Source organism: Oncorhynchus masou, chromosome 32 (genome assembly GCF_036934945.1).
Source record: "Oncorhynchus masou masou isolate Uvic2021 chromosome 32, UVic_Omas_1.1, whole genome shotgun sequence".
NCBI classification, from domain to species: Eukaryota; Metazoa; Chordata; class Actinopteri; order Salmoniformes; family Salmonidae; genus Oncorhynchus; species Oncorhynchus masou.
The window spans coordinates 798016-822064 of NC_088243.1; the positions used below are offsets into that span (position 1 = coordinate 798016).

The 24049-nt window shown below is 43.5% G+C and overlaps 1 protein-coding gene across 1 annotated transcript in view; it reads right to left on the reverse strand.

Moving 5' to 3' along the window:
• Positions 1-24006, reverse strand: part of LOC135525445 (probable carboxypeptidase X1) — a 42433-nt gene extending 18427 nt beyond the window's left edge. The window contains 7 exon segments of the mRNA XM_064953074.1: positions 100-223; positions 432-526; positions 9365-9518; positions 10572-10656; positions 13611-13750; positions 13945-14054; positions 23580-24006. Of these exon segments, the coding sequence (XP_064809146.1) occupies positions 100-223; positions 432-526; positions 9365-9518; positions 10572-10656; positions 13611-13750; positions 13945-14054; positions 23580-23877 (1006 nt within the window). The 5' untranslated portion in view covers positions 23878-24006.
• Between the last annotated feature and the right edge of the window lie 43 nt (positions 24007-24049).

Here is a 24049-nt window from a genome sequence, read left to right on the forward strand (position 1 = left end):
TTTAGTCCCAGTGTGGTCCCTATGAGCCCTGGCAACAAACAAAAAAAGAAGTAGTGCACTATATAGGGAATAGGGTGCCATTGAAGACATCTTTCTGACCTAGTTCATGTTTTCCGGGGTTATCAGAGATCTCCATGACGTACAGCTTCAGTCCGGTGTAGCTCTTTCCAATGGTGTAGATACGAGTGATGCGAGGGCATTCTTCATTCACAGCCTTCATCAGCTGCAGAGAAGACAGACACACATCAGTGGTGGCACCTCATTGGACAGTAAAATGATATGTTTTTATTGGATAAGCACTAAATAGGTGTTTTTAAAATAAAGAGATATTGCATAAGCACTTACACATACAGAGGACAGTTACAGGTAGGACAGGTGTGTGTGTGTGTGTGTGTGTGTGTGTGTGTGTGTGTGTGCGTGTGCGATCTCACCTTCCTCATCTCCTTGTAGTTGTGGTGTCTGAAGTCCAGGTTATCCTTAGAGCCAGACAGTTTTTCAGAGAAGTGTTGCCAAACGTTGTCCGGATCTAAGAGAATGTAGGCCGGGTTGATAAGATCTCTGTGTGTCCTTGACCAGGGTCAAGAGGACATGCCAGGGTGCGGGGTACCAGTCAATTCAGGACATACACTGACCTTCCAACTTCAATTATTTTCAATGGTTCACTATTCTGAAGTGACTGGATTTGAAACGGAATTGAACCCAACCCTGTGTCATGCTACTTTACAAGCCCAGTGTGTGGAGTTAAATGACAACACACTGGTTTAAATAGGCTGTTGATACCATGACAGTAGTTGTTGTACCAGGGGATAAGCCTGCCAGGCTGTTGATACCATGACAGTAGTTGTTGTACCAGGGGATAAGCCTGCCAGGCTGTTGATACCATGACAGTAGTTGCTTTACCAGGGGATAAGCCTGCCAGGCTGTTGATATCATGACAGTAGTTGTTGTACCAGGGGATAAGCCTACCAGGCTGTTGATACCATGACAGTAGTTGTTGTACCAGGGGATAAGCCTGCCAGGCTGTTGATACCATGACAGTAGTTGTTGTACCAGGGGATAAGCCTGCCAGGCTGTTGATACCATGACAGTAGTTGTTGTACCAGGGGATAAGCCTACCAGGCTGTTGATACCATGACAGTAGTTGTTGTACCAGGGGATAAGCCTGCCAGGCTGTTGATACCATGACAGTAGTTGTTGTACCAGGGGATAAGCCTACCAGGCTGTTGATACCATGACAGTAGTTGTTGTACCAGGGGATAAGCCTACCAGGCTGTTGATACCATGACAATAGTTGTTGTACCAGGGGATAAGCCTACCAGGCTGTTGATACCATGACAGTAGTTGCTTTACCAGGGGATAAACCTACCAGACTGTTGATACCATGACAGTAGTTGTTGTATCAGGGGATAAGCCTGCCAAGCTGTTGATACCATGACAGTAGTTGTTGTACCAGGGGATAAGCCTACCAGAATGCACTACCTGGTTTAAATAGGCTGTTGATACCATGACAGTAGTTGTTGTACCATGGGATAAGCCTACCAGGCTGTTGATACCATGACAGTAGTTGTTGTACCAGAGGATAAGCCTACCAGGCTGTTGATACCATGACAGTAGTTGCTTTACCAGGGGATAAACCTACCAGACTGTTGATACCATGACAGTAGTTGTTGTATCAGGGGATAAGCCTGCCAAGCTGTTGATACCATGACAGTAGTTGCTTTACCAGGGGATAAGCCTGCCAGGCTGTTGATACCATGACAGTAGTTGCTTTACCAGGGGATAAGCCTACCAGGCTGTTGATACCATGACAGTAGTTGCTTTACCAGGGGATAAGCCTGCCAGAATGCACTACCTGGATGGGTATACTACAAAGCATGTTTGATGAGTTAGCCAGCTTAAATATTCTGAAATAATTGAATATTTTTTTGAAAGATAATCTTGAAATGGGCATGGTCTAATTGACTCGAACAACTAAAAGACAATGAGCATGACCTAAAAACACAATGAGCATGACCTAAAAACCCAATGAGCATGGCCTAAAAACACAATGAGCATGGCCTAAAAACACAATGAGCATGACCTAAAAACACAACGAGCATGACCTAAAAACACAACGAGCATGACCTAAAAACACAACGAGCATGACCTAAAAACACAACGAGCATGGCCTAAAAACACAACGAGCATGGCCTAAAAACACAACGAGCATGGTGTAAAAACACAACGAGCATGACCTAAAAACACAATGAGCATGACCTAAAACACAACGAGCATGACCTAAAAACACAACGAGCATGACCTAAAAACACGAGCATGCCCTAGAAACACAACGAGCATTACCTAAAAACACAACGAGCATGACCTAAAAACACAACGAGCATGACCTAAAAACACAATGAGCATGACCTAAAAACACAACGAGCATGACCTAAAAACACAACGAGCATGACCTAAAAACACAACGAGCATTACCTAAAAACACAACGAGCATTACCTAAAAACACAACGAGCATTACCTAAAAACACAACGAGCATGACCTAGAAACACAACGAGCATTACCTAAAAACACAACGAGCATTACCTAAAAACACAACGAGCATGACCTAAAAACACAATGAGCATGCCCTAGAAACACAACGAGCATTACCTAAAAACACAACGAGCATGGCCTAAAAACACAATGAGCATGGAGTAAAAACACAATGAGCATGACCTAAAAACACAATGAGCATGACCTAAAAACACAACGAGCATGACCTAAAAACACAATGAGCATGACCTAAAAACACAACGAGCATGACCTAAAACCACAACGAGCATGACCTAGAAACACAACGAGCATTACCTAAAAACACAACGAGCATGACCTAAAAACACAACGAGCATGACCTAGAAACACAACGAGCATTACCTAAAAACACAACGAGCATGACCTAAAAACACAACGAGCATGACCTAAAAACACAACGAGCATGACCTAGAAACACAACGAGCATGACCTAAAAACACAACGAGCATTACCTAAAAACACAACGAGCATTACCTAAAAACACAACGAGCATTACCTAAAAACACAACGAGCATGACCTAAAAACACAACGAGCATGGTGTAAAAACACAACGAGCATGACCTAAAACACAACGAGCATGACCTAAAAACACAACGAGCATGGTGTAAAAACACAACGAGCATGACCTAAAAACACAACGAGCATGACCTAAAAACACAACGAGCATTACCTAAAAACATGAGCATTACCTAAAACACAACGAGCATGACCTAAAAACACAACGAGCATGACCTAAAAACACAACGAGCATGGTGTAAAAACACAACGAGCATGACCTAAAAACACAACGAGCATTACCTAAAAACACAACGAGCATTACCTAAAAACACAACGAGCATTACCTAAAAACACAACGAGCATTACCTAAAACACAACGAGCATTACCTAAAAACACAACGAGCATGACCTAAAAACACAACGAGCATGGTGTAAAAACACAACGAGCATGACCTAAAAACACAACGAGCATGACCTAAAAACACAACGAGCATTACCTAAAAACACAACGAGCATGCCCTAGAAACACAACGAGCATTACCTAGAAACACAACGAGCATGACCTAAAACACAACGAGCATGACCTAAAAACACAACGAGCATGCCCTAAAAACACAATGAGCATGACCTAAAAACACAACGAGCATGACCTAAAACACAACGAGCATGGCCTAAAAACACAACGAGCATGACCTAAAAACACAACGAGCATGACCTAGCATGACCTAAAAACACAACGAGCATGACCTAAAAACACAACGAGCATGACCTAAAAACACAACGAGCATGACCTAGAAACACAACGAGCATGGCCTAGAAACACAACGAGCATGACCTAGAAACACAACGAGCATGACCTAGAAACACAACGAGCATGGCCTAGAAACACAACGAGCATGACCTAAAAACACAACGAGCATGACCTAGAAACACAACGAGCATTACCTAAAAACACAACGAGCATTACCTAAAAACACAACGAGCATGGCCTAAAAACACAATGAGCATTACCTAAAAACACAACGAGCATTACCTAAAAACACAATGAGCATTACCTAAAAACACAACGAGCATTACCTAAAAACACAACGAGCATTACCTAAAAACACAACGAGCATGACCTAGAAACACAGCATTACCTAAAAACACAACGAGCATGGCCTAAAAACACAACGAGCATGACCTAAAAACACAACGAGCATGGCCTAAAAACACAACGAGCATTACCTAAAAACACAACGAGCATGGCCTAAAAACACAACGAGCATTACCTAAAAACACAACGAGCATGGCCTAAAAACACAACGAGCATTACCTAAAAACACAACGAGCATTACCTAAAAACACAACGAGCATGACCTAAAAACACAACGAGCATGGCCTAAAAACACAACGAGCATGGCCTAAAAACATGAGCATGACCTAAAACACAACGAGCATGACCTAAAAACACAACGAGCATGACCTAAAAACACAACGAGCATGACCTAAAAACACAACGAGCATCACCTAAAAACACAACGAGCATTACCTAAAAACACAACGAGCATGACCTAAAAACACAACGAGCATGACCTAGAAACACAACGAGCATTACCTAAAAACACAACGAGCATTACCTAAAAACACAACGAGCATGACCTAAAAACACAACGAGCATGACCTAGAAACACAATGAGCATGACCTAAAAACACAACGAGCATGACCTAAAAACACAACGAGCATGACCTAAAAACACAACGAGCATGACCTAGAAACACAACGAGCATTACCTAAAAACACAACGAGCATTACCTAAAAACACAACGAGCATGACCTAGAAACACAACGAGCATTACCTAAAAACACAACGAGCATGACCTAAAAACACAACGAGCATGACCTAAAAACACAACGAGCATGCCCTAGAAACACAACGAGCATGACCTAAAAACACAACGAGCATGACCTAAAAACACAACGAGCATGACCTAAAAACACAACGAGCATGACCTAAAAACACAACGAGCATGGCCTAGAAACACAACGAGCATGACCTAGAAACACAACGAGCATGACCTAGAAACACAACGAGCATTACCTAAAAACACAACGAGCATGACCTAAAAACACAACGAGCATGACCTAAAACACAACGAGCATGACCTAGAAACACAACGAGCATGACCTAAAACACAACGAGCATTACCTAAAAACACAACGAGCATTACCTAAAAACACAACGAGCATTACCTAAAAACACAACGAGCATGACCTAAAAACACAACGAGCATGGTGTAAAAACACAACGAGCATGACCTAAAAACACAACGAGCATGACCTAAAAACACAACGAGCATGGTGTAAAAACACAACGAGCATGACCTAAAACACAACGAGCATGACCTAAAAACACAACGAGCATTACCTAAAAACACAACGAGCATGACCTAAAAACACAACGAGCATGACCTAAAAACACAACGAGCATGGTGTAAAAACACAACGAGCATGACCTAAAAACACAACGAGCATGACCTAAAAACAACGAGCATGGTGTAAAAACACAACGAGCATGACCTAAAAACACAACGAGCATGACCTAAAAACACAACGAGCATTACCTAAAAACACAACGAGCATTACCTAAAAACACAACGAGCATTACCTAAAACACAACGAGCATGACCTAAAAACACAACGAGCATGACCTAAAAACACAACGAGCTAAAAACACAACGAGCATGACCTAAAACACAACGAGCATGACCTAAAACACAACGAGCATTACCTAAAAACACAACGAGCATTACCTAAAAACACAACGAGCATTACCTAAAAACACAACGAGCATTACCTAAAAACACAACGAGCATGACCTAAAAACACAACGAGCATGGTGTAAAACACAACGAGCATGACCTAAAAACACAACGAGCATGACCTAAAAACACAACAAGCATCACCTAAAAACACAACGAGCATTACCTAAAAACACAACGAGCATTACCTAAAAACACAACGAGCATGACCCTACGAAATTACCTAAAAACACAACGAGCATTACCTAAAAACACAACGAGCATGACCTAAAAACACAACGAGCATGACCTAGAAACACAATGAGCATGACCTAAAAACACAACGAGCATGACCTAAAAACACAACGAGCATGACCTAAAAACACAACGAGCATGACCTAGAAACACAACGAGCATTACCTAAAAACACAACGAGCATTACCTAAAAACACAACGAGCATGACCTAGAAACACAACGAGCATGACCTAAAAACACAACGAGCATGACCTAAAAACACAACGAGCATGACCTAAAAACACAACGAGCATGCCCTAGAAACACAACGAGCATGACCTAAAAACACAACGAGCATGACCTAAAAACACAACGAGCATGACCTAAAAACACAACGAGCATGACCTAAAAACACAACGAGCATGGCCTAGAAACACAACGAGCATGACCTAGAAACACAACGAGCATGACCTTGAAACACAACGAGCATTACCTAAAAACACAACGAGCATGACCTAAAAACACAACGAGCATGACCTAAAACACAACGAGCATGACCTAGAAACACAACGAGCATGACCTAAAACACAACGAGCATGACCTAAAAACACAACGAGCATTACCTAAAAACACAACGAGCATTACCTAAAAACACAACGAGCATGACCTAAAACATGAGCATGGTGTAAAAACACAACGAGCATGACCTAAAAACACAACGAGCATGTGTAAAAACACCGAGCATGGTGTAAAACACAACGAGCATGACCTAAAAACACAACGAGCATGACCTAAAAACACAACGAGCATTACCTAAAAACACAACGAGCATGACCTAAAAACACAACGAGCATGACCTAAAAACACAACGAGCATGGTGTAAAAACACAACGAGCATGACCTAAAAACACAACGAGCATGACCTAAAAACACAACGAGCATGAGCATTACCTAAAAACACAACGAGCATTACCTAAAAACACAACGAGCATTACCTAAAAACACAACGAGCATTACCTAAAAACACAACGAGCATGACCTAAAAACACAACCATGGTGTAAAAACACAACGAGCATGACCTAAAAACACAACGAGCATGACCTAAAAACACAACGAGCATTACCTAAAAACACAACGAGCATGAGCATTACCTAGAAACACAACGAGCATGACCTAAAAACACAACGAGCATGACCTAAAAACACAACCATTACCTAAAACACAACGAGCATTACCTAAAAACACAACGAGCATTACCTAAAACACAACGAGCATTACCTAAAAACACAACGAGCATGACCTAGAAACACAACGAGCATTACCTAAAAACACAACGAGCATTACCTAAAAACACAACGAGCATGACCTAAAAACACAACGAGCATGACCTAGAAACACAATGAGCATGACCTAAAAAGCATGACCTAAAAACACAACGAGCATGACCTAGAAACACAACGAGCATGACCTAAAAACACAACGAGCATGACCTAAAACACAACGAGCATGACCTAGAAACACAACGAGCATTACCTAAAAACACAACGAGCATGACCTAAAAACACAACGAGCATGACCTAAAAAAAGCATGCCCTAGAAACACAACGAGCATGACCTAAAACACAACGAGCATGACCTAAAAACACAACGAGCATGACCTAAAAACACAACGAGCATGACCTAAAAACACAACGAGCATGGCCTAGAAACACAACGAGCATGACCTAGAAACACAACGAGCATGACCTAGAAACACAACGAGCATTACCTAAAAACACAACGAGCATGACCTAAAAACACAACGAGCATGACCTAAAAACACAACGAGCATGACCTAGAAACACAACGAGCATGACCTAAAAACACAACGAGCATTACCTAAAAACACAACGAGCATTACCTAAAAACACAACGAGCATTACCTAAAAACACAACGAGCATGACCTAAAAACACAACGAGCATGGTGTAGCATGACCTAAAAACACAACGAGCATGACCTAAAAAAAACGAGCATGGTGTAAAAACACAACGAGCATGACCTAAAAACACAACGAGCATGACCTAAAAACACAACGAGCATTACCTAAAAACACAACGAGCATTACCTAAAAACACAACGAGCATTACCTAAAACACAACGAGCATGACCTAAAAACACAACGAGCATGGTGTAAAAACACAACGAGCATGACCTAAAAACACAACGAGCATTACCTAAAAACACAACGAGCATTACCTAAAAACACAACGAGCATTACCTAAAAACACAACGAGCATTACCTAAAAACACAACGAGCATTACCTAAAAACACAACGAGCATGACCTAAAAACACAACAGCATGGTGTAAAAACACAACGAGCATGACCTAAAAACACAACGAGCATGACCTAAAAACACAACGAGCATTACCTAAAAACACAACGAGCATGCCCTAGAAAACAACGAGCATTACCTAGAAACACAACGAGCATGACCTAAAACACAACGAGCATGACCTAAAAACACAACGAGCATGCCCTAAAAACACAACGAGCATGACCTAAAAACACAACGAGCATGACCTAAAAACACAACGAGCATGGCCTAAAAACACAACGAGCATGACCTAAAAACACAACGAGCATGACCTAAAAACACAACGAGCATGACCTAAAAACACAACGAGCATGACCTAAAAACACAACGAGCATGACCTAAAAACACAACGAGCATGGCCTAAAAACACAACTAGCATGACCTAAAAACACAACGAGCATGCCCTAGAAACACAACGAGCATGACCTAAAACACAACGAGCATTACCTAAAAACACAACGAGCATTACCTAAAAACACAACGAGCATTACCTAAAAACACAACCATGACCTAAAAACACAACGAGCATGGTGTAAAAACACAACGAGCATGACCTAAAAACACAACGAGCATTACCTAAAAACACAACGAGCGTGACCTAAAAACACAACGAGCATGACCTAAAAACACAGATCTACGTTTATCTTTCTTATTAACCAGAAAATCAATAATTATTTCTGGATGCTTATAAAAGTTAGCTGGCTAAATCATCGATCCTGCTTTGTAGTAAACCCGTCTTCCGCGTGTAGTGTCGTTGCTCTAGCGTTACTGCATAGAACGTATGCAGGCTCCCACCGCCATATATTCAGAGTGTCGGGACATTGAGGTTTCTGAACGTTAACGCATTGACATGACACTGAAGTCAGGCCGAACTAAATATATGTCTCCCCGCACGCGTCAATCGTTCCATGACAACACACCTGGGAGGGGGCATCCCAGTACCTCTGCTCTGAGACAGATTGTCCCATTCCAGTACCAGGTCTGGGGGTTGATGCGGATCCAACGAGCCACCGCGGGCTGAGGGAAGAGGGCCAGATAGGGTGTCTCAGGTTCATTTCGGGATCCAACAAACACCTACAGAAACAACACACACGTTTCAGCTTTAATCTACAGAAACAACACACATGTTTCACCTTTAATCTACAGAAACAACACACATGTTTCAGCTTTAATCTACAGAAACAACACACATGTTTCACCTTTAATCTACAGAAACAACACACATGTTTCAGCTTTAATCTACAGAAACAACACACATGTTTCACCTTTAATCTACAGAAACAACACACATGTTTCACCTTTAATCTACAGAAACAACACACATGTTTCACCTTTAATCTACAGAAACAACACACATGTTTCACCTTTAATCTACAGAAACAACACACATGTTTCACCTTTAATCTACAGAAACAACACACATGTTTCACCTTTAATCTACAGAAACAACACACGTTTCAGCTTTAATCTACAGAAACAACACACATGTTTCACCTTTAATCTACAGAAACAACACACACGTTTCACCTTTAATCTACAGAAACAACACATGTTTCACCTTTAATCTACAGAAACAACACACGCTTCACCTTTGAACTTGTTTTCCTTGTTTTAACATGGAGATGCCCAATAAATAAAGGCATAAGAGTGCTTTGGCATTTTTGTAAATCTCTATCCTAACAGTCTACCCTTCATAGTCAATAAACTCCTGTTGTACTCCTGAAATGGATTGACATCAACTGGGCTTCTGGACCACATGCTGATTTATCTACGCCAAATCAAGTCCGGACCTCCAAGCCAGTCCCACTGCTGAGTTCCATTCTTCCCCTTTAATCAGGGACTGATTTAGACCTGGGACACCATGAGGGTGAACAGAGAGAAAACCAGTGGTAATTTTGGTTCTTCAGGCTTGGATTTGAATTCCACTGATCTACGCCAACACGCCATGCTGGAATCCATATCATTACATTCATCACCGCCTCCTCTTTTAACCTACAGGACAAAGAAAAATCACTTTTGGAAAGTGAACACATTTTATATTCCTCTTATGGACTAACTAAGAAGCAGCTTCCTTGACCCTACGGTATCTCTAACGGCAACACGCCACAACCCTTCAGAACGGCTCACCGCCTCCTCTGTTCCGTTCATGCAGGTCTCCCAGGTCTCAGAGTCGTTACTCAGCTGCACTTTGTAGGTTTCAACCCAGTCCCAGCTACAAAGACATTAACAAGGATTACACAACACATTAATGCTTTGTAAAATCTTATTACTATGTAATATATGTATAGTAAACATATAGCAAACGTATAGTAAACATATAGTAAACGTATAGTAAACATATAGTAAACGTATAGTAAACATATAGTAAACATATAGTAAACGTATAGTAAACATATAGTAAATGTATAGTAAACATATAGTAAATGTATAGTAAACATATAGTAAACATATAGTAAACATATAGTAAAGATATATTAAAATGTATAGTAAATGTAAAAATAAACATGTTGTAAACGTATAGTATACCTAGAGTAAACGTATAGTAAACATATAGTAAATGTATAGTATACCTAGAGTAAACGTATAGTAAACATATAGTAAATGTATAGTAAACATATAGTAAATGTATAGTATACCTAGAGTAAACGTATAGTAAACATATAGTAAATGTATATAAACGTATAGTAAACATATAGTAAATGTATAGTAAACATATAGTAAATGTATAGTAAACATATAGTAAATGTATAGTATACCTAGAGTAAACATATAGTAAATGTATAGTAAACATATAGTAAATGTATAGTATACCTAGAGTAAACATATAGTAAACGTATAGTATACGTATAATAAGTGTATAGCAAACATGTAGTAAAGGTATAGTAAATGTATAGTAAATGAATAGTAAATGAATAGTAAATGTATAGTAAATGTATAGTATATACAGTAAAGGTATAGTAAACATATAGTAAAGGTATAGTATACATACAATAAATGCATAGCAAACATGTAGTAAATGTATAGTAAATGTATAGTAAATGAATAGTAAATAGTAAATAGTAAACATATAGTATATAGTATACATATAATAGATGTATAGTAAATGAATAAATGTATAATAAATGAATAGTAAATGTATAGTAAATGTATAGTATATAGTAAAGGTATAGTAAACATATTGTAAAGGTATAGTAAACATATAGTAAAAAGTAAACATATAGTAAAGGTATAAACATGTAAATAAAGCAAACATATAGTAAATGTATAGTAAATGTATAGTAAATGAATAGTATATATAGTAAAGGTATCGTAAACATATAGTAAAGGTATAGTATACATATAATAGATGTATAGCAAACATGTAGTAAAGTTATAGTAAATGTATAATAAATGAATAGTAAATGTATAGTAAATGTATAGTATATATAGTAAAGGTATAGTAAACATATTGTAAAGGTATAGTAAACATATAGTAAAGGTAAAGTAAACGTATAGTAAATGAATAGTAAAGGTAAAGTAAATGTATAGTACACATATAGTAAATGAACATATAGTAAATGTATAGTAAACATAAGGTATAGTAAATGTAGTAAAGTATAAACATATAAAGTAAATGTATAGTACACATATAGTAACCATATAGTAAAATGTAAACATATAGTAAAGGTATAGTAAACATATAGTAAAGGTATAGTAAACGTATAGTAAATGTATAGTTTAACATATAGTAAATGTATAGTACACATATAGTAACCATATAGTAAAGGTATAGTAAACATATAGTAAAGGTATAGTAAACGTATAGTAAAGGTATAGTAAACGTATAGTAAATGTATAGTTTAACATATAGTAAATGTATAGTACACATGTAGTAACCATATAGTAAAGTTATAGTAAACAGATAGTAAAGGTATATTAAATGTATAGAAAATGTATATAGAACGTATATATTAACGTATATAAAACGTATAGTACATACATAGTATATTATGAATCTAGATCAAATAGAATATGGGGGAAAATACATAAATACCGTATATACTGTATAGTGGAGTATATAGACATACCAGATATACTGTATAGTGGAGTATATAGATATACTAGATATACTGTATAGTGGAGTATATAGACATACCAGATATACAGTATAGTGGAGTATATAGACATACCAGATATACTGTATAGTGGAGTATATAGATATACCAGATATACAGTATAGTGGAGTATATAGACATACCAGATATACAGTATAGTGGAGTATATAGACATACTAGATATACTGTATAGTAGAGTATATAGACATACCAGATATACAGTATAGTGGAGTATATAGACATACCAGATATACAGTATAGTGGAGTATATAGACATACCAGATATACAGTATAGTGGAATATATATACATACTAGATATACTGTAGAGTGGAGTATATAGACATACCGTACTCACGGTATGATTTTCAATACCATCGTATACAGTATACCGTAATATATATATATGCTTTTTTTAAATGCCATACATGACAAGATGTGTCAAGGAGTGGCATGATGGCTATCCCTGATCCATCATGTGTTGTAACCTCTCCAGACTGTCCCCCTGCCAGCACCCCTTCTTCTCCCGGTCCCCTTGCCAGCACCCCTTCTTCTCCCGGTCCCCTTGCCAGCACCCCTTCTTCTCCTGGTCCACCTCTACCAGCACCCCTTCTACTCCTGGTCCCCATGCCAGCACCCCTTCTTCTCCTGGTCCCCCTGCCATCACCACCTTCTCCTCAGGTCCCCCTTCCAGCACCCCTTCTACTCTTGGTCCCCTGCCTGCACCCCTTCTTCTCCTGGTTCCTCTGCCCCCCTTCTTCTCCTGGTCCCCCTGCCAGCACCCCTTCTTCTCCTGGTTCCTCTGCCAGCGCCCCTTCTTCTCCTGGTCCCCCTGCCAGCACCACCTTCTCCTCAGGTCCCCCTGCCAGCACCACCTTCTCCTCAGGTCCCCCTTCCCCTTCCAGCCCCCTTCTTCTCTTGGTCCCCCTGCCTGCACCCCTTCTTCTCCTGGTTCCTCTGCCAGCGCCCCTTCTTCTCCTGGTCCCCCTGCCAGCACCCCTTCTTCTCCTGGTCACCCTGCCAGCACCCCTTCTTCTCCTGGTCCCCTCCCAGCACCCGGCCTGTCTGACCTACCTCCAGATGGAGTTGCGTCCCTGCAGGATGACTCCTGTGAACAGCGTGGGGCGCAGAGCATCCACCTGCAGCCACTGGTGCTGGTCCTCATACTTAGCACACCACGCGCCATCATACATGTCTCCGTCCTCGATACCTGACTGGACTCACACACACACACACACAACACACACACAACACACACACACAAAATAGCTCAAAGTGGTTTTCAGGAAGCATTCTGCAATAAAATTACCCGGAAACTTATCATTTTATTGCGGAAGCAGATCACAAGAAGAATAACAACTAAGTACTTGGTGGCTATTATATATTAATATCTAGACTATAGACCCACCTGTATATTGAGTCTTGCCCTGTGAGGGCCAAGTCCCATCCGCAGGTAGGATGAAGCCTGGAACTGGCTGTCATCAACCCTCAGTGACTTCAGACCCAGCGGGGGACAGTCTGGAGAGGTTACAACACATTGTGGATCAGGGATAGCCATCGTGCTGGCAGGGGGACCAGGAGTGGAAGGGGTGCTGGCAGGGGGACCAGGAAGGGGTGCTGGCAGGGGGACCAGGGAAGGGGTGCAGAGGGGACCAGGAGAAGAAGGGGTGCTGGCAGGGGGACCAGGAGTGGAAGGGGTGCTGGCAAGGGGACCAGGAGTAGAAGGGCGCTGGCAAGGGGACCAGGAGAAGAAGGGGTGCTGGCAGGGGGACCAGGAGAAGAAGGGGTGCTGGCAGGGGGACCAGTAGTAGAAGGGGTGCTGGCAGGGGGACCAGGAGTAGAAGGGGTGCTGGCAGGGGGACCAGGAGTAGAAGAGGTGCTGGCAGGGGGAACAGGAGCAGAGGTGCTGGCAAGGGGACCAGGAGAAGAAGGGGTGCTGGCAGGGGGACCAGGAGAAGAAGTGGTGCTGGCAGGGGGACCAGGAGGGGAAGGGGTGCTGGCAGGGGGACCAGGAGAAGAAGGGGTGCTGGCAGGGGGACAGTCTGGAGAAGTTACAACACATGATGGATCAGGGATAGCCATCATGCTGGTAGACCAGGGGTGCTGGCAGGGGGACCAGGAGAAGAAGTGGTGCTGGCAGGGGGACCAGGAGGGAAGGGGTGCTGGCAGGGGGACCAGGAGAAGAAGGGGTGCTGGCAGGGGGATCAGGAGAAGAAGGGGTGCTGGCAGGGGGACCAGGAGAAGAAGGGGTGCTGGCAGGGGGATAGGAGAGAGGGGTGCAACACATGATGGATCAGGGATAGCCATCATGCTGGCAGGGGGACCAGGAGTAGAAGGGGTGCTGGCAGGGGGACCAGGAGTAGAAGGGAGGCTGGCAGGGGGACCAGGAGTAGAAGGGGTGCTGGCAGGGGGACCAGGAGTAGAAGGGGTGCTGGCAGGGGGACAGTCTGGAGAGGTTACAACACATGATGGATCAGGGATAGCCATCACGCCACTCCTTGCCACATCTTGTCATGTATGGCATTTAAAAAAAAGCATATATTTAACCTTTATTTAATGAGGTAAATCAGTTAAGAACACATTCTTATTTACAATGACAGCCTAGGAACAGTTGGTTTACTGCCTTGTTCAAAACGACAGATTTCTACCTTGTCAGCTCGGGGATTCGATCGAGCAATCGTTCGGTTACTGGTCCAACGCTCTAACCACTAGGCTACCCTGCCGCATAACATGGAGTTGAAATGATAGCACAACTAGATCTGGGACCAGGCTAGATCAGGGCTGTGTTCCAGACACACAGGCGTCACTGATCCGTGTAGATGATCAGATCTTAACTGGAGAAGTGTTGAACATCTCAGGAACCACAAACAATCCTATTACCTGCACAGACCTGCACAGAATACCTGGAATGCACCCACTATCTCAAAGCAGGATGTGTGTGCCTCTGTGTGTCTGTGCCTCGTGTGTCTGCGCCTCTGTGTGTCTGCGCCTCAGTGTGTCTGTGCCTCTGTGTGTCTGCCTCTGTGTGTCTGTGCCTCGGTGTGTCTGTGCCTCGGTGTGTCTGTGCCTCGGTGTGTCTGTGCCTCGGTGTGTCTGTGCCTCGGTGTGTCTGTGCCTCGGTGTGTCTGTGCCTCGGTGTGTGTGTGCCTCGGTGTGCTGTTGCCTCGGTGTGCCTTTGCCTCGGTGTGTCTGTGCCCCGGTGTGTCTGTGCCTCGGTGTGTCTGTGCCTTGATGTGTCTGTGCCTCGGTGTGTCTGTGCCTCGGTGTGTCTGTGCCTCGGTGTGTCTGTGCCTCGGTGTGTCTGTGCCTCGGTGTGTGTGTGCCTCGGTGTGCTGTTGCCTCGATGTGCCTTTGCCTCGGTGTGTGTGTGCTTCGGTGTGCCTGTGCCTCGGTGTGCCTGTGCCTCGGTGTGCCTGTGCCTCGGTGTGCTTGTGCCTCGGTGTGCCTGTGCCTCGGTGTGTGTGTGTGCTTCGGTGTGTCTGTGCCTCGGTGTGTCTGTGCCTCGGTGTGCCTGTGCCTCGGTGTGTGTGTGTGTGCCTCGGTGTGTGTGTGTGCTTCGGTGTGTCTGTGCCTCGGTGTGTGTGTGCTTCGGTGTGTCTGTGCCTCGGTGTGCCTGTGCCTCGGTGTGCCTGTGCCTCGGTGTGTCTGCAGGGTTCGGGAGAAGGCAGTTATGTTCAATGGCAGCAGGAGAGAAAGTCATGTATGTTTTGAGAGACAAACCCCCCGGCTGTCAGAGATAAAGTAGAAATGTGAAGTTGCAGAAGAAGTTGAGTGCATGACAGGATCTGAAATATGTCTAATTCTCCCCTTAGTCAGTTCTCTGGTAGTGTACAGGAACTCACAGCCCCTCCCCTTGTGTCTGTGTCGGTGTGCCTGTGCCTGTGTGTGTGTGTGCCTGTGTGTGCCTGTGTGTGTGTGTGTGTGCCTGTGTGTGTGTGTGTCGTGTGTGTGTGTGTGTGTGTGTGTGTGTGAGACAAAAAAACTTGCCCTTGGAAGTTGAGGAGCCTCGGTTCCTGTGCACACCCCACTCCTCGTACGGGGGAGTCAGTGTAGTGGGAGTGCAGAGCATTGGGCTGGAGATCAGTGAACCAGGAAGGAACAGTGCATCATGCAGAGCTGATACGTAATACTAGACTCAGTCAGACAGGGTTATAGTCAGGGCAGAGCTGGGATGTAATATGAGACTCAGGGTTATAGTCAGGGCAGAGCTGGGATGTTATGAGATGGCAGACAGGGTTAGAAAGTCAGGGCAGAGCTGGGATGTAATATGAGACTCAGGGTTATAGTCAGGGCAGAGCTGGGATGAAATGTGAGACTCAGGGTTATAGTCAGGGCAGAGCAGGGGATGTAATATGAGACTCAGGGTTATAGTGGCAGAGCTGGGATGTAATATGAGACTCAGTTAGACAGGGTTATAGTCAGGGCAGAGCTGGGATGTAATATGAGACTCAGGGTTATAGTCAGGGCAGAGCTGAGATGTAATATGAGACTCAGACAGGGTTATAGTCAGGGCAGAGCTGGGATGTAATATGAGACTCAGGGTTATAGTCAGGGCAGAGCTGGGATGTAATATGAGACTCAGACAGGGTTATAGTCAGGGCAGAGCTGGGATGTAATATGAGACTCAGACAGGGTTATAGTCAGGGCAGAGCTGGGATGTAATCATGAGACTCAGACAGGGTTATAGTCAGGGCAGAGCTGGGATGTAATATGAGACTCAGACAGGGTTATAGTCAGGGCAGAGCTGGGATGTAATATGAGACTCAGACAGGGTTATAGTCAGGGCAGAGCTGGGATGTAATATGAGACTCAGACAGGGTTATAGTCAGGGCAGAGCTGGGATGTAATATGAGACTCAGACAGGGTTATAGTCAGGGCAGAGCTGAGATGTAATATGAGACTCAGACAGGGTTATAGTCAGGGCAGAGCTGGGATGTAATATGAGACTCAGACAGGGTTATAGTCAGGGCAGAGCTGGGATGTAATATGAGACTCAGACAGGGTTATAGTCAGGGCAGAGCTGGGATGTAATATGAGACTCAGGGTTATAGTCAGGGCAGAGCTGGGATGTAATATGAGACTCAGGGTTATAGTCAGGGCAGAGCTGGGATGTAATATGAGACTCAGACAGGGTTATAGTCAGGGCAGAGCTGGGATGTAATATGAGACTCAGGGTTATAGTCAGGGCAGAGCTGGGATGTAATATGAGACTCAGGGTTATAGTCAGGGCAGAGCTGGGATGTAATATGAGACTCAGACAGGGTTATAGTCAGGGCAGAGCTGGGATGTAATATGAGACTCAGGGTTATAGTCAGGGCAGAGCTGGGATGTAATATGAGACTCAGACAGGGTTATAGTCAGGGCAGAGCTGGGATGTAATATGAGACTCAGACAGGGTTATAGTCAGGGCAGAGCTGGGATGTAATATGAGACTCAGACAGGGTTATAGTCAGGGCAGAGCTGGGATGTAATATGAGACTCAGACAGGGTTATAGTCAGGGCAGAGCTGGGATGTAATATGAGACTCAGACAGGGTTATAGTCAGGGCAGAGCTGGGATGTAATATGAGACTCAGACAGGGTTATAGTCAGGGCAGAGCTGGGATGTAATATGAGACTCAGACAGGGTTATAGTCAGGGCAGAGCTGGGATGTAATATGAGACTCAGACAGGGTTATAGTCAGGGCAGAGCTGGGATGTAATATGAGACTCAGGGTTATAGTCAGGGCAGAGCTGGGATGTAATATGAGACTCAGGGTTATAGTCAGGGCAGAGCTGGGATGTAATATGAGACTCAGACAGGGTTATAGTCAGGGCAGAGCTGGGATGTAATATGAGACTCAGGGTTATAGTCAGGGCAGAGCTGGGATGTAATATGAGACTCAGGGTTATAGTCAGGGCAGAGCTGGGATGTAATATGAGACTCAGACAGGGTTATAGTCAGGGCAGAGCTGGGATGTGATATGAGACTCAGGGTTATAGTCAGGGCAGAGCTGGGATGTGATATGAGACTCAGGGTTATAGTCAGGGCAGAGCTGGGATGTAATACTGGACTCAGTTAGACAGGGTTATAGTCAGGGCAGAGCTGGGATGTTATATGAGACTCAGGGTTATAGTCAGGGCAGAGCTGGGATGTAATATGAGACTCAGTTAGACAGGGTTATAGTCAGGGCAGAGCTGGGATGTAATATGAGACTCAGACAGGGTTATAGTCAGGGCAGAGCTGGGATGTAATATGAGACTCAGGGTTATAGTCAGGGCAGAGCTGGGATGTAATATGAGACTCAGGGTTATAGTCAGGGCAGAGCTGGGATGTAATATGAGACTCAGGGTTATAGTCAGGGCAGAGCTGGGATGTAATATGAGACTCAGGGTTATAGAGGGCAGAGCTGGGGTTATAGTCAGGGGGCAGAGCTGGGATGTAATATGAGACTCAGGGTTATAGTCAGGGCAGAGCTGGGATGTAATATGAGACTAGACAGGGTTATAGTCAGGGCAGAGCTGGGATGTAATATGAGACTCAGGGTTATAGTCAGGGAAGAGCTGGGATGTGATATGAGACTCAGTTAGACAGGGTTATAGTCAGGGCAGAGCTGGGATGTAATATGAGACTCAGACAGGGTTATAGTCAGGGCAGAGCTGGGATGTAATATGAGACTCAGTTAGACAGGGTTATAGTCAGGGCAGAGCTGGGATGTAATATGAGACTCAGGGTTATAGTCAGGGCAGAGCTGGGATGTAATATGAGACTCAGACAGGGTTATAGTGTCATATAGATCACACCATCTACCTAGAGAGTTTTCATCTGTATTCTTTGTAGCTATTTTCATACCACCACAGTCAGAGGCACTAAGACAGCATTGAATGAGCTGTATTCCTCCATAAGCAAACAAGAAAACGCTCAGCCAGAGGTGGCGCTCCTAGTGGCCGGGGTCTTTAATGCAGGGGAACTTAAATCAGTTCTACATAATATCTATCAACATGTTAAATGTGCAACCAGAGGGAAAAAAACTTGAGGCCACCTTTACTCCACACACAGAGACGTGTACAAAGCTCTCCCCCGCCCTCCATTTGGAAATCTGACTACAATTCTATCCTCCTGATTCCTGCTTACCAGCAAAATTTAAAGCAGGAAGCACCAGTGACTCAGTCAATAAAAAAGTGATCAGATGAAGCAGATGCTACACTACAGGACTGTTTTGCTATTACAGACTGGAATATGTTCCGGGATTCTTCCAATGGCATTGAGGAGTACAACACATCAGTCACTGGCTTTATCAATAAGTGCATCGAGGATGTTGTCCCCACAGTGACCGTACGTACATACCAAAACCAGAAGCCATGGATTACAGGCAACATCCGTACTAAGCTAAAGGCTAGAGCTGCCTCTTTCAAGGAGCGGGACTTTAACCCGGAAGCTTAGAAGAAATCCAACTATACCCTCCGAGGCAAATAGGCAAATAACACTGAAACATGCATGAGAGCACCAGCTGTTCCGGACAACTGTGTGATCACGCTCTCCGCAGCCGATGTGAGTAAGACCTTTAAACAGGTCAACATTCACAAGGCCGCAGGGCCAGATGGATTACCAGGACGTGTACTGCGAGCATGCGCTGGCCAACTGGTAAGTGTCTTCACTGACATTTTCAACCTCTCCCAACAAGTTTTAACATGTGCCCAAGAACACTAAGGTAACCTGTCTAAATGACTACCGACCTGTAGCACTCATGTCGGTAGCCATGAAGTGCTTCGAAAGGCTGGTCATGGCTCACATCAACACCATCATCCCAGAAACCCTAGACCCACTCAATTTGCATACCGCACCAACAGATCCACAGATTATGTAATCTCTATTGCACTCCACACTGCCCTTTCCCACCTGGACAAAAGGAACACCTATGTGAGAATGCTATTCATTGACAACAGCTCAGCGTTCAATACCATAGTGCCCTCAAAGCTCATCAATAAGCTCAGGACCCTGGGACTAAACACCTCCTTCTGCAATTGAATCCTGGACTTCCTGATGGGCCGCCTCCATGCTTAAGGGTAGGTAACAACACATCTGCCATGCTATACCTATAAGGGAGGGTCTGGGTGGGTGTCTGTCTGCGGTGGGGGCTCTGGCGCGGGACCCCACTCCATCATAGTCTTTACCCGCTTCTTAACCCGCCTAAGTGGCGCCTTTTGAGCGGCGACCCTCGCCGCCGACCTCGGACTGGGGACCCTAGCAACGGGTCCCCGGGTGACTCCGGCAGCACCGGACCGGCGGGAGACTCTGGCAGCTCCGATGTGAAGGGCGACTCCTACAGCGCCGGAGTGACGGGCAATTCTGGCAGCTCCTGGCTGACGGACGACTCTGGCAGCTCCTGACTGACGGGCTGCTCTGGCAGCTCAGGACAGACGGGAGACTCTGGCAGCTCAGGACAGACAGGAGAATCTGGCAGCTCAGGACAGACAGGAGACTCTGGCAGCTCAGGACAGACGGGAGACTCTGGCAGCTCAGGACAGACAGGAGACTCTGGCAGCTCAGGACAGACGGGAGACTCTGGCAGCTCAGGACAGACGGGAGACTCTGGCAGCTCAGGACAGACGGGAGACTCTGGCAGCTCAGGACAGACGGGAGACTCTGGCAGCTCAGGACAGACGGGAGACTCTGGCAGCTCAGGACAGAAGGGAGACTCTGGTAGCTCAGGACAGACGGGAGACTACCAAAAAATGTCTGCAGCATTGAAGGTCCCCAAGAACACAGTGGCCTCCATCATTCTAAAATGGAAGAAGTTTGGAACCACGAAGACTCTTCCCAGAGCTGGCCGCCCATCCGAACTGTGCAATCAGGGGAGAAGGAGAGGTGACCAAGAACCCAATGGTCACTCTGTGGAGATGGGAGAAACTTCCAGAAGAACAACCATCTCTACAGTACCCCACCAATCAGGCCTTTATGGTAGAGTGGCCAGACGGAAGCCACTCCTCAGTAAAAGGCACATGACAGCCCGCTGGGAGTTTACCAAAAGACACCTAAAGGACTCTCAGACAAATTAGAAACAAGATTCTCTGGTCTGATGAAACCAAGATTGAACTATCTAGTCTGAATGCTAAGCGTCTGGAGGAAACCTGGCACCATCCCTACGGTGAAGCATGGTGGTGGCAACATCATGCTGTGGTGATTTTTCATCGGTAGGAACTGGGAGACTAAACATGATCGATGGGAAAGACAAACGGAGCAAAGTACAGAGAGATCCTTGATGAAAACCTGCTCCAGAGCGCTCAGGACCTCAGACAATGCAGAAGTGGCTTAGGAACAAGTCTCTGAATGTCCTTGAGTGGCCAAGCCAGAGCCTGGACTGGAACCGGATCGAACGTCTCCGGAGAGACCTGAAAATAGCTGTGCAGCAACGCTCCCCATCCAACCTGACAGAGCTTGAGATGATCTGCAGAGAGAAATGGGAGAAACTCCCCAAATACAGGGGTGCCAAGCTTGTAGCGTCATACCCAAGAATGCTCGAGTCTGTAATCACTGCCAAAGGTGCAAAGTACTGAGTAAAGGGTTTGAATACTTATTTATGATTATTTGTGATTTACATAATGAGGAGATGGCACCTGGGTACCCATTTCTATAAACCAATGAGAAGATGGGAGAGGCAGGACTTGCAGCGCGATCTGCGTCAGAAATAGAAAGGACTTCTATTTTAGCCCTTGGCAACGCAGAGGCTCGCACGCGAGTAGTGTGGGTGCAATAATTGAATAACATGGATTTCTAGATGTATTCTGCAGTGCACGTGACGTGAGCGGTGTCGTCAGCCTGTAAGGAGGAGTGCCAAAGGGGCCGTATTCAAGCGATTATTATGCTTTTTTTTGTAATTATATTATTATTATTATTACGTTATTAAAGTAACTGCACTGTGAACATCTCACGTTTAAAAGTTCATATTCTGTTAACTCATATCCAAATAATGTTGTTGACTCGTCCTTAGTCATATTTGTGGCCAAAGCATAAATTGGAGAAGAAGAAAAAAAAAACACTTCAAAAACCCCACCTCAAACTTGTATCTCAAACAGACATTTGAAAAATGCTTGCTATTTCCTCATTTGGAAATGCTCCTCGGGAGGATAAACTGACCAATCAGCAGTCTAGAGGAGGATGCGCGAGACAATCAGCAATCTATTAACGTTATTATTTTTAATGACTGGTTTCCGCACACACCATTCAAACATAGAAAACAACCTAATTTTTAACAAACTTAATTAAACATTTTTTTGGAAGAAAACTATTTCACTGATATTGTAAGTAATTATAGGTCCTATTTCATTGAAATCTGGAAACACTGGGCAGTTACTTTAAATGATTATATTACACAAGTATTATAATTATATTATCAAATGAATTCTTATTAAGTTATAAGGACTTAGCTAGAAATTCATGCTTTACATCAATAACAGCTTAATAAGCCTAAGTGATACTGGCAAGTCTTTATTTTCTTCAAAGTTTATATCAAGAACAAGAATGTGTAATATATATATATATATATATATATATATATATATATATATATATATATATATATATATATATATGTGTGTGTGTGTGTGTGTAATTTATATATTTATATATGTGTGTGTGTAATAGGTTATATATATATATATATATATATACATAAGGAAAGGAAGTAGTGACTGTATCTGGCAGAATGACAGTATTCGACCGACTGTTACATGACTGCTGCTGTAGCCTTGTCTGCCCCTTTATTAAATGCATTAATTGCAGGCTACTAGGTTACTCCTGCACATACAGAACCAATTACTGAGACAGTCAATCCTGCTGAAAACCTTCTGCTACAGAATGCTAATAGCCTACCATGCAACTGTGAAACGCACACAAAAAAACGTATGAACTAAATAAACCATTATTAAAGTAGAGAACATTTATCCGTGCACAAAAAAAGTTGAGAAAATCCCTCCATGGCATGCACAATGTCATACAGTTAAATGCTGACGTATGTACATTTCAGAATACATTCAACTGCAAAGGACTAGGTAATACATTTACCAGGTTCTTTCTTTGCGTCTGCTGTGCCATTCTTGGTTTCATGTTTTCCATCCTCGTCTTGATCGATGCGCTTGTCATCTGCATTTTTCTTTCGCATATTTTTCTTTCCCAAAACTGGTTTATTGGCTGTGGTGGTGGTGGAGAATAATGAGAACATAGGCGTCTTAAAAGCTATCGTTCTGTTAACAGTAGAGTTCAATGTCATGTTAACGGCTGTGATAGTTGCATTAAATTCGCTGACATCGTCAGTTTTCACGACAAAAACTATTGCAGACAAAATGCACAATATCTTGGCCATTCTCTTTCTGTGCTTGAAACATAGAGCTGTCCACTTAAACCCACAAGCGCTCCGTATTTATAAAACCGTAATATATCAATAAGCTGCACAAATTACCGTAAAACCTACAGTACGGGTATATATAACGTTTTTTTAAAGAGAGCACACGCGAGAAATAGAGCATTGTTGCATT